Source organism: Macadamia integrifolia, chromosome 14 (genome assembly GCF_013358625.1).
Source record: "Macadamia integrifolia cultivar HAES 741 chromosome 14, SCU_Mint_v3, whole genome shotgun sequence".
In the NCBI taxonomy this organism is placed as follows: domain Eukaryota; kingdom Viridiplantae; phylum Streptophyta; class Magnoliopsida; order Proteales; family Proteaceae; genus Macadamia; species Macadamia integrifolia.
Window position 1 is genome coordinate 5618237 of NC_056570.1, and position 12429 is coordinate 5630665.

General features: G+C 38.1%; 3 protein-coding genes across 3 annotated transcripts; all 3 read left to right on the top strand.

Moving 5' to 3' along the window:
- Positions 1-1759: 1759 nt before the first annotated feature.
- On the top strand, positions 1760-2929 carry LOC122060907 (hevamine-A-like). Its single transcript, XM_042624015.1, has 2 exons — positions 1760-2606; positions 2859-2929. The coding sequence occupies exons 1-2, from the start codon at positions 1760-1762 to the stop codon at positions 2927-2929; spliced, it is 918 nt and encodes a 305-aa protein (XP_042479949.1).
- A 1424-nt stretch (positions 2930-4353) lies between these two features.
- Positions 4354-5781, top strand: LOC122060928 (acidic endochitinase-like). Its single transcript, XM_042624036.1, has one exon. It carries the CDS (start codon positions 4585-4587, stop codon positions 5563-5565), a length of 981 nt encoding a protein of 326 aa, XP_042479970.1. The 5' UTR covers positions 4354-4584; the 3' UTR covers positions 5566-5781.
- A 4883-nt stretch (positions 5782-10664) lies between these two features.
- On the top strand, positions 10665-11540 carry LOC122061991 (dirigent protein-like). The gene has a single exon (XM_042625602.1). The coding sequence runs from the start codon at positions 10743-10745 to the stop codon at positions 11304-11306; it is 564 nt and encodes a 187-aa protein (XP_042481536.1). The 5' UTR covers positions 10665-10742; the 3' UTR covers positions 11307-11540.
- Positions 11541-12429: the final 889 nt, after the last annotated feature.

Genomic DNA, 12429 nt, shown 5'->3' on the forward strand with positions numbered 1-12429 from the left:
TCATAAAAATCCCTTTATGCCTAAAAAAAATAAATAAATAATCCCTTCATGCACTAATAATGGTAACATGCAGGTCAACATATGTCATCACGTAATTCACCAAAAAACAAATGGGATCCTTCCAAGTTAATTAAATATTGATATCCATCATCTGATCCTGTATAAGTGGAACGGTTCTTGCTGACAGCAAAAATTATTCAAAAATAATGTTTTTTTTTTTTTAATTAATTGAAATTGACGGCAAAACCATTTGATATGACACAATAAATTAGTGTCCTCAAGGAAGCTCCGGTAAGAGGCAAAGAAGGAATTAAATTCTAGGTGTTGTCAGGAAAAGTGTCAAGAAAAACAATAATATACCATTGGTTTCCATAAGAAAGCCCTTAAGTGTTTACATGAGTACATCCAAAGAGAATACAAGTTACTCCTATTAGTTCATAAATAGAAAGAATAGATATTTACGGAAGAGGAAATCATCTCATCCATTACTATTATTGACTCCTAAGATCAGGTCCCCCATACCCCATAAAGCCAAGATAGATGAGTTTGGAATGATCCGCCTAAGCCAACATTGGGATATAATGGTTGAAAGAAGGCTTGGAAATGAAAAAGGTTTTATTTTAAAGAAAACACAAAGGGGAATGGTATTGAGGAGAATCCCTCATGCACCAATGCCTTCCCCTTAATATATAGTTTTAAGAAGCAAAAGTCTAAAATGTATCCAAATCCATATCGATATATTTCAACTATTGAGATTTACTTTAAAAGTTACATCCATCCAACCAGATTTCCTTTTACGTCAAGAGAACAAGGATGAGATGAATGAAAAATGGGCTTTTTAAAAATGGGCTAAAGATGGCTACCTAATTGTTTGGCCATTGCGTCATATGGAACCAATCAAAGAGGCGCAGAGGCAACTAACCAGTGTAGGATGGTATTTCACCATTCTCTATGTCTTAGCTTATAAATTGTAATTTGCTAGAGATCCTTTTGTTATAAAATTTAGAGAAAAAGAACCTTGCTATTTGTCAATAGCAGTCAGTTTGGCGCAGAAAATGTTCAGACTGCATAAAGAGCACTCTATCCCCTTAAGGTGTGATGAATACATTCTTACTTGGCCTCCATTGGCCCCTAGTCTGATGTTTCCTATGTTAGACTGACAAGATTCTCTCACCTAAAAAAATAAAAGGAAAAAGAATGATATCTGATAGTGTTGTGTATGCCCAAACACATGAGAAAGTGGATCCAGGGATTGACATCGCAGCTTGATTCGACTTCTCCATGTGTCTGAACGTACACAACACTATTAGATAACATTTTTTTATCTAATAAATAAAAACAAATCATAGTGGTGTTCCACATGTTAACTAATTACTAATGTACATCCAAAGTAATTGGAGTGATTATTCTCTGCAGTGGGTGAGGCGGTGCAATGAGCATCGAATGATTGAGAGCATCCAAGTATGCGCCTCGAGGTCTTCTCTGCCATCCGATGTTCATTGCACCATCACCCTCACTGCAAAAAGATGTTTTTGCGAGTAATTACTATAAACAATTATTCATCACGTGTTAATTATTTAAAAAAAAAGAAAAAAAACACTATAAGAGGGGTTTCCTTTCCATATTGTTTCTTCAAATTCAATTCAAGCTCTTGTAGTTCAAGTTACCATCTTGAACTCTTCCTCAGCAGCACTCTTGTAGTTCAAGTTACTATCTTGAACTCTTCCTCAGCAGCAGCAGTCAAAATCTGTTAAAGGCCATGGCAAGCCCTGGTCTGACACCATCCCTGCTTCTCTTCCTCATGCTCATGGTGGTCTCCCTGGTGGGGAGTTCACTCGCTGGCGAAATCGCCATTTATTGGGGCCAGAACGGAGAATTAGAAAGCAACTTGACAAATACTTGTGAAAATGGCACGAAAGCGTTTGCTATCATCAACATAGCATTCCTCAACGTCTTCGGCAGTGGTCAAGAAGCTCAGATCAACCTCACCGGTCACTGCAACACCTCCCACGGTGGTTGCACCACCATCACCAACGGCATAAAATTGTGCCAAAACAAAGGAGTCAAGGTTATGCTCTCAATCGGAGGTGCCATTGGTAATTACACCCTCATCTCCTCTGAAGATGCCAAGAACTTCGCCCACTACCTCTGGAACCATTTCTTAGGTGGCACTTCATCGTCGAGGCCACTCGGTGAAGCTGTTTTAGACGGCATAGATTTCGACATCCAGAGCGGGTCGACTCAGTACTATGACAATCTCGCGAGGTATCTTTCTGAGTACAGCAAGGAGGTGTACTTGACGGCGGCTCCAGAATGCTTCGACCCTGATGGGTATCTGGTCCCTGCAATTAAAACTGGGCTTTTCGATTATGTTTGGGTTCAGTTCTATAATAATCCTCCTTGTGAGTACAAAAACTCATCTGGGAATGTGAACGATCTTCTGAGCTATTGGGGGGAATATTGGTCGTCGTCGTCGTCAGTGCCGGCGACCCAGATATTCTTGGGATTACCGGCGGCTTCACAGGCAGCAAGAAGTGGATTCGGCCCTGTAAACGTTTTGATTTCTGAGATACTCCCAGTGATCAAGAGTTCAGCCAAGTATGGAGGTGGAAAAAAAATCGTCAGCAATTCCAATCTTGTACAATTCCATGAAATATCACCTTCAGGGGGTGACACGTGTATTGATACCAATGCAATGGTTCAGATCTGATTTAAATGTCTCTTCACTGATTTAATGTTTTATTAGTTGTACCAGATCTGGACCATTGTATTGGTATCAATACACGTATCACCGCCTGAAGGTGGTATTGTACGGAATTGTACGAGATCGGAATTGTAGACGATTTCAACCCATGGAGGTGTGATGCTGTGGAATAAATATTATGATGAGCAGAGTGGATATAGTTCTTCCATTAGGGATAGTGTTTGATCAGATAATGGAACAATAGTTTTTTCAGTATTCTTAAATTGGAACTATAGTTTCTTCTTCTTCTTCCTCCTACTTTGTAGGTGTTTTAACGTACTAGCTCACATCAAATGTATAAGACTACATAGGAGTCTGTGTTATTGAAGCAAAATTTGAAATATGAATAAAGTAGACATTTACTATATATCCAACTATCAGATTTATCACATCACTTTTCCTCTCGTCATAATAGGATATACACGTATAAAAGGCTGAAACACTTTTTTTTTTTTTTTTTAGGGATAAGGATTGAAACAATATTTAACATCTCAACATAAGGTACAAATTGAAAGTGGGGAAAACAGAACAAAAGCAAAAGACCCAAACTTTGGCTTCATTTCATATATTTCTCTAGTGTCTATCCACTAAAAAGTGTTTCATGGGGTACTAGCCATTAAGCCCAACACTCTGACCAGGTCATCATAGGGTGGGCTTGGGCCTAGGCCTCAAGGTCAGGCAAGGCCGGCCCAACATGAGGCCCTCATCTATGGGTTTGACCTTGCCTGGCCCAGGTCTGATAAATATCCACCACTAGATGAAGAGGACCCCTATTCTCCATACATTCTACAATCTGTTTTTTAGGTTGTCCATGAATATTCAGGTACAGTCTAGTTAGTTAACCTTGAAATTTGACACTTGACCATTAAAGAGTGTCATCTTCACATTCAATATATACAGTAGTTTCAGAATTGGCAGCCTATTACAGTTCTCAATTATCATATTGAAGCACCACATGTCCACGATGGCCTTCACACATCACAATACTGTCTGTTTTGGTTAAATTTCACTGAACAACGTTAAAATTGTGTCCTAAACATGTGAACGTGGATACCACTTATATGAACATTCCATTATCTAAGAATTGCCGATGTAAGACTAAATTCCATGGCATAATACATACCATAGCAGAATCTGATATCAAACACAAAAAAAAGGTTTATCCCAACTAAATGGGTTCAACTACATAGATCCGATATTAACAAAAGGAAAATCAAGAAATACAAAAAAAAATAAGAAAAATAAGTGAAAAGGGACTAAGAAAAGCAAATAAGGCAAAAATCAAAGATGCATCATAGGGATCTCCCTTACATGGGGTCTGCTATCTGAAACCTTATCCTCCACAAAACTCTATCCATGATCATGCTAGAATCGAACCCCTCCATAACCTGGAAGGAATTAGAAATTCTCAAAGAAGCTTATTCAATTTCTCATGAATGTCCTGTTTTCCTTCCACCAATATCGAGACTTTTGGAAATTTCAGGGTCAAGAGTCAAGACATTGACAGTCTACACAATTTCTACCGTAATGGGAACGAATAGGATTCGTTCCCATAGAGCCTAAAGATGAGAGAGTGATCCACGCCTGATTGACTTCCTGGTTGGGCTCAGTGGAGAAGAAGCAACAACAAGGAAAGGTCAAAGTCAAGCACAACTCATGACTATGTGTGGCCATAACACTAATGGCTGTCCCCTCAATTTTGATCAATATAATCAGAAAGTGAGGCCTGGCCTGGTGCTTCTTCCTCCTCTAACAAGGGTTCCCTTTCGAATTTGTTTCTTCAATTCAAGTTCAAAATTATGTCTTGAACTCGACTTAAATCTGTGACTCTGTTAGTGGCTATGGCAGATCGAGATCGCACACCGACCCTACTTCTATCCCTCACGATCATGCTGCTCTCCCTGGTGGGGAGCTCTCTCGCTGACGGAATCGCCATTTATTGGGGTCAGAACGGAAACGAAGGCACTTTAACAAACACTTGCGGGGCAGGAAATTATGGTTTCGTCAATATAGCTTTTCTCAACATTTTCGGTTACGGCCAGACCCCTCAGATCAACCTCGCCGGTCACTGCAACCCCTCCTCCGGTGGCTGCGCCGTGGTTAGCGACGGCATAAGATACTGCCAAAACAGAGGAATCAAGGTTATTCTCTCAATCGGAGGAGGCGTCGGTAATTACTCCCTCTCATCCCTTGCAGATGCCAAGTACGTCGCCGACTACCTCTGGAACAACTTCCTGGGCGGCAATTCATCGTCGAGCCCACTCGGTGATGCTGTTCTGGACGGCATAGATTTCGACATCGAGAGCGGATCGACTCAGTATTGGGACGATCTCGCGAGGTATCTCTCTGGGTACAGCAAGAAGGGGAAGAAGGTGTACTTGACGGCGGCTCCCCAATGCCCCTACCCTGATAGTTATCTGGGTAGTGCACTTAACACAGGGCTTTTCGATTATGTTTGGGTTCAGTTCTATAATAATCCTTCTTGCGAGTACAGCTCAGGGAATGTTAACAATCTACTGAGTTCTTGGAAGCAATGGACATCGTCTGTGCCGGCGACCAAGATATTGATGGGGTTACCGGCGGCTTCAGAGGCGGCAGGAAGTGGGTTCATTCCTGCAAATGTATTGAATTCTCAGATACTCCCAGTGATCAAGACTTCCCCCAAGTATGGAGGTGTGATGCTGTGGAATAAGTATTATGATAATCAGAGTGGGTATAGTTCTTCCATTAAGAACAGTGTTCATGGCAGAGTAGAAGATGTGAATTGTTTAGGTCTGAGCATTCGTATCAAACTCCCACAGCAGCAACCGTTGGCATTATGAAATCCAATTGAGTATGGAATACTTTGCCCAATCTAAATAGAATAAAACTGGAATTTTCTATCTTGTTATTACGCCATTTGCTCTTTCTGGGAGTTGTAAAACATAAGAAGCTTGTTCAGGTTTATGGTCGACCTCAAAGTGCACACCAGGTGTTTGTGTTATTGTCCGTGAATAGTTTGTTAGATTCAATCATTTACCTTTCATTTGTGTGAATTATCTCTGGTGCTCTCATTCTCAAGCACCTTTAGCCTATCTAAGGTGTCAATGTGGAATCAAGGGGGTAGCGTAATTGGTGAGCAACAAACTTGGTAAGTACATTATCTGTAAATAGTTTGTTAGATTTCTTTGCTCCGTTCACTCACACGAGGATGTTTAGTGTTTTTCACTGCTTTTAATGAAAGTTGAATGGTTCTCGTTCAACCCCAGTATGGTATAAGGCCGCAAGACTAGTCAGGCAAGTGTCAATGTGTACTAATTATACACATATCAAGTCAATATTCAATATGGGATATGATATAAAAAACACACTATATTGTAGAAAATAACGATATCACCCCGGATATTGGTACCAAATACTTCTATGATATCAATATGAGGATCATGTATTGAGAGAGTATCGGTATGATATTGACATAGGGTAAATATGCAATGTACCAAAGAGATACCAAACTGAATTGACACCCTTACTTTAACCCACATTAGAGGAAATACCCACAAATCTATCTTATTTTTATTTTTGTGGTTTTAGGTATTGATATTGATATGACACCGATACATATTGTTGCTACATCACTCTTTGTTTTTTTTTAAGTTAAAAAACGGTGCTCTATGGTAGTGATAATGGGTTCGGCCCACTTGAACCCACAACCAATTGATCCAAGCAATGATGGGGCGAAGGCTTCCTTCAATTAGACTACCAACCCCATTGGCAAATCCATTAGTTTTAAAGATGCATGAATATCAACAAGGTAGGAGAAAATTCCGCCATGGCTGGCCAAGGGTAGAGTGACCTGAGAAAATGATCTAGTTCACCGTTTCTGTGAAATCTGTCAAAATTTCTAACCTTTTGCATCCCATCGATAATGCTTTGTAGATTCTCTAATGGATACCCCTTCCCTTAGCTTCTTGTGCACACCCTGCATGATCAAAATCCATATATGCTGCAGTAAAGTGGAGGTTAAAAATGAGAACAGCTCACAAGCTTGGAAAGTGGATCAAAGCTCCCATCTGTGATAATTATTAGATGAGTTGTAGTCGGAAGGTGAGGAAGGTCCCTGACTAGACTTAAGGATAAGGAAATGGTTGGGCCTTACTTTCTAATAATCATGTTGTTCCTAGCCATCCTTTCAAAAAAAGAAGAAAGAGGCAATGGTCTTAGGTCTGGAACAGCATAAAATGTATCATTCCTGATCTACAATATATTCTTTTCTGATTGACAATCAATTAACATTTGGAAGTATTCTTGGTTACCTTTACTTAATATCCAATATTTTTCTCCTTGACACACTTCCGAACATATTGATGGTCACTGATGAAGGATCATGGCTCGAGGAAAACTTGGTCCTAAATTTAATAGTTATAAAACACACCTTGATGTAAACAAAACAAATAAGTCAGGTGTGTGTGGAGTATTTAAGCCCATCCTACCTAGAGGTCTTGCGTTTCAAGCGCCCCCCAAATAGAATAAGATAAGAGTGTAGTTATCTACTAAACCCCCCCCCCTAATAGAATAGTGTAGTTAGTTACCTATTAACAAAAAACAAATTAGGAGTTTAGTCGTATCATTGAAGCTTTGATTTGGTTGAACATCTCCCCTCCCTCCCTCCCTCCCCCCACACACACACACACACACAAAAAAAAAAAATCAGTTGAACATCTGTAGACTTCGATTTACAATGAAGTAACCATGCATATATCCGAATTGCTACTCTTTTTTCTTCCTTTTTTTTTTTTTTTTTTTAATAATATCCGAATCATTACTCATGTTGAGAATAATCCCACAATTGAAAAGGCATTGATACCAACGATGTCTTTATATAGTGGTTGGATTTTTCCATCTAGTAGCTTAAGTTTTTGAGTTGAACACTTTGACGATATAGTGTCCAAGTAATCAAATTCAGTAAATTACTATAAGATCATCTAAAAGAAAAACCACATGTTTGAAAGGCAACAGCCGCCAACAGGTGAGGGGAAATTTGGCTTTATGTCACATGATGACATGAAAAAACAACAAATGATGAAATCTTAAAAATTAGTTGCCAAATCTACCAATCCACAAGCAAAGAGTGACTTGAAGCAACATATCCATTAAGATAAAGCCCAACAAGGAAAGGGAGAAAGAAGGAACATGGAACAAAATTAACAAATACTAATTAGGGTTTGAGAGTTGTGTGACGTCATTTGTGGTCCAATCTATTTGGTAGGGTGGGGGTAGGGGTGGGGTTGGAGGTGAGAGTTAGGTATTGAATTTGGGTGAATTTTGATATTATTTAAAACATTATTAGGCAACTTTTGAGGGCAGTGGCCCGTGGTGTGATGGTTACCAATTGAAAGGCTTGCACTTTTTCATTTCCCCATCTTTTTAACCTTTGAAGTATAAGGGAGAAAGAAGGAACATGGAACAAAATTAACAAATACTAATTAGGGTTTGAGAGTTGTGTGACGTGATTTGTGGTCCAATCTATTTGGTAGGGTGGGGGTAGGGGTGGGGTTGGAGGTGAGAGTTAGGTATTGAATTTGGGTGAATTTTGATATTATTTAGAACATTTTTAGGCAACTTTTGAGGGCAGTTGCACGTGGTGTGATGGTTACCAATTGAAAGGCTTGCACTTTTTCTTTTCCCCATCTTTTTAACCTTTGAAGTATAATTTCTTATGGCTACTACACAATTATTCACAAATTAAAGGAGCATTAGAAATTCTTTCAAGCCCAATATACATATATATTGCATATAAATTTTGGTAACATCTAATAATAAGGGTGAAAGAACATTACTCGTTTGTGTTCCTTTACGCTTAGACACAGCTTGTGGTTTGACGCCACTACCTTCCTAAAATCAAAGGTTGTGTCTGGGCATGAGAAAGACAGACAAGTAGGGTTCCTCTTCCTAAATATAATAAAAAATAAAAGAAGAAAAAAAGAAAAGGATTCTCTAAACAAGCGAGATAGACGAGTGTATCAATGAGATGCAATGTAATGATTTCATATAATGGAAGGCAATGAAGTCACTACATGAGAGAGAGAGAGAGAGAGAGAGAGAGAGAGAGAGAGAAATGTCTAACTATCTTAGACTCTTTCTTTTCTTTTGGTGGTAAAAACCTTAACTCTTGTAACAAACATGGCAATAGGTCTGCCCATTCAGCCTCTTACCCCACCAATCGTGGCACAAAAAAGCCTTCCTTTGTTGCTGCCCACAAATGGAAGTGATTCTTGTCTCTAACTGTTCTTTCTTTTTTGTGTACAAATACAAGTCTAGGGGAGCTGCGGAAGGAAACAAGAAAGAGTAATATAACAAGCCATAAAGGAAAATATGCCCATAATGATTTTCACCATGGGCTGTGGGTGGGGTTTTTTTTTTCTTTTTTTTTTTTTGGGGTGAAAGTCAGCGGGGTTGGTAAAAGAAGAAGTAAATTAAGTTAGTTTAAAAGAAAGGGTAACTATTCAAATGATAATTGTCTAACCACCATAGATTTTTTTTTCTAAAAATATGGCAACCAAAGTTTTCAAATGTAATTTTTATTTCTTTCTTAAAGTCAAGAAATTTGGTTGCAGAATGTTAAATCCATTTCATCCCTTAGAATTATTGCTCAAAGAACAAAAAATAAATAGACCTACATCTTAATTGAAAAGAAAAATCGGTAGAAAATTGAATCAAAATTTCAACCAAAGTAAGAGTGAGATTGATGTTTTGTTTGAAAATTTTGAGAATCCAGATTTGATTTTTTTTTTTTTTTCCTTTTTTGTATTTACAGTATTTTGGGATTAATCAACCGGTTCTTGATCCGCCAACCTTAACTACTTTTTTTATTCATTTATGAATTTTTATTTATTATATTAATTTCTATTCTAAATTCTCAAAATCATTATCTAATTAAGGAATTTTTTTAAAATAAGTCCGGTGGATCCCTTCCAATCTCTTTATTTGGTGATCTTGTTAGAAATCACTACACGATAATATCACCTAAGAAACTTTCTTCAAATAATTATGGTGGTCCTACCAACCTCCTTATTTGGTGGTCTCATTGAAAATCATTACAAATCACTACAGTAACATTATTAATCATTATACATGTTTCCATTTTTTTTTTTTAATTTCACTTCCTTTTCCTTTTTTTAGGGTTTAGGTTTAGGGTTTAGGGTTTTTTTTTTCCTTGTAATTTACTATAAGAGCCTATAGAAATCATCTCTTAAATATATGAAATGTAGACTTTACCATATATATATATATATATATATATATGAGATGTAGAGTTATATTGTACGGTCCACTATTTCATGCCTCAAATTGTGAGTTGTATCATGTAAAGGGGAAAAAATCCATCACTTTATCTCTCCCAAGCATAAAAGAAAGAGCCACACATGGAAAAAGTAGTGGAACCAGGGTTTACAAACATGGAATCGGGATCTAGATCAATCTATCCCCGGCGTTGTGATTCAGAATCGGCCTAGATCAGCCCTAGAATCAGAATCATGTGTATAAAGTATAGACCTAGTTCTGTACAAGAATCAGTCTGATCTGGGTCAGACCGGCAGATCCAACACTAATTTTTAAATAAGTGAGCGCAACTATGGATTTTCTTTTTTCTTTTTCTTTTTTTTGGTATAATAACAGTGGAAGTGTCAAGTGGGACTTCAGATCATCCCCCTATTGTTTCAAAATGATGAAAGTTAAAGTGTAAATGAAGCAAACCCTAGCTTCCCATCCAATCAAATATATAAAATTAAAAATTCCAAAAGGAAGTGAACCAGATGAAGAAGAGCCACACAGTGATAAACAAAAAATTGTATTGTAAGATAAGTTTCAACAAACTGGACATGCAAATAATGGCACTTAAGACCCTTATATATTGAGAGTAGCAGAAATGCAACTTCATCATCTGAAGGCCAATCCTCTCTCTCTCTCTCTCTCTCTCTCTCTCTCTCTCTCTCTCTCTCTCTCTCTCTCTCTCTCTCTAGCAATGGGTAGTCAAAGACTCATTACAATTCTCTTCCTTATCTTCTTCTTCCACTCCCCATCCTCAGCCATGCATGGCAAGAAAATCAAGCTTCACCACCCTTGCAAGAGCTTAGTTCTCTACTTCCATGACATCATTTACAATGGCAAGAATGCTAACAATGCAACGGCGGCGATCGTCGGCGCACCGGCGTGGGCTAACAAGACCATCTTGGCCGGACAAAACCATTTTGGGGACATAGTTATATTTGATGACCGAATCACTCTTGACAATAATCTTCATTCCAATCCAGTAGGGCGTGCCCAAGGGTTCTATCTCTATGATAAGAAGGAAATCTTCACAGCTTGGATGGGCTTCTCCTTTGTTCTCAATAGTACTGACTATAAGGGTACTATAAACTTCTCTGGAGCTGATCCTCTCATGAACAAGACTAGAGACATTTCAGTTGTTGGTGGCACTGGTGACTTCTTTATGGCCCGTGGGATTGCTACATTGATGACTGATGCCTTTGAGGGAGAGGTTTATTTCCGTCTTCGTGTTGATATCAACTTGTATGAATGCTGGTAATTGCTTTGTGTGTCTTAATGGCCAAAGGGCCTCTTAAGAGATTTCTCTAATCCATTGGTGAAGGAAAACTTGATCTTTTTTTTTTCTTTTCAATCTTGGTTGTTCTAGATTTCTTGAATTAGAAGTTTAAGATGATTTTGTCTACTTGTTGATACCAACTTGTCCAAGTGCTGGTAGTTGCTTTGTGTATCTTAATGGCCGAAGAGCCTATAACATATTTCCCTACTCCACCAACTTGTCCGAGTGCTGGTAGGTGTTTTGTGTCTTAATGGCCGAAGAGCCTACAAGATATTTCTCAACTCCATGGGTGAAGCCGTGAAGGAAAACTTCTTTTTTTCTTTTCTTCTTTTTTTTTTTTTTTTTTTTTTTAATCCATTCTTGGATGTTCAAGAGTTTATTTTTTAGAAAATTATGATGATTTTGTCTACGTGTTGCTACCAACTTGTATTAATGCTGGTAAATGTTTTGTGTGTCTTAATGGCCAAAGAGCCTAGAAGAGATTTCTCTACTCCACTGGTAAAGGAAAACTTGATGTTCTTTATGTTTATTTAATTTTATTTTTTCAATCTTTGATGTTTAAGATGATTTTGTCTACATATTCCTAACGCCCTTTTTCTATTCTCTTCTTCAATGAATTCTATGTCTAAAGTGAGGGTGTCAAATTTGAATCAAAACCAAATGCAGATTGAATAAATCGAATCAAACCAAATAAATCTGGTTTTGGAATGTAAGATCCCAATTCAATTTAGTCGGTTCCAAGTCCAGAATATGAACCATCAGTTTAGACTAAAACCAAACAGAATTGTGATACTAATATATTATATTATATATTAATAGGGAAGAAAATACTACTTGGTCGCATGGGGTGCAATGGTAACATGCATTGAGCAATCCAAAAAGGGGGGACAAAGTAGTCCTATTGTCACCCATGTGTCTAAGCACAGGAGCACACAACCAAGTAGCGTTCTTCTCTCCATATTAATATATTAATGCAGGGTTTCCTACAAGAGTAGTGTAAGAAGGAATCTGCACACTTATCAATAAGGGGTTGGAAAATGGTATCATCCATATAGGATCCACATGAGATCCACATGAGACCCCCATGTTTAGAATAGGGAAGAGA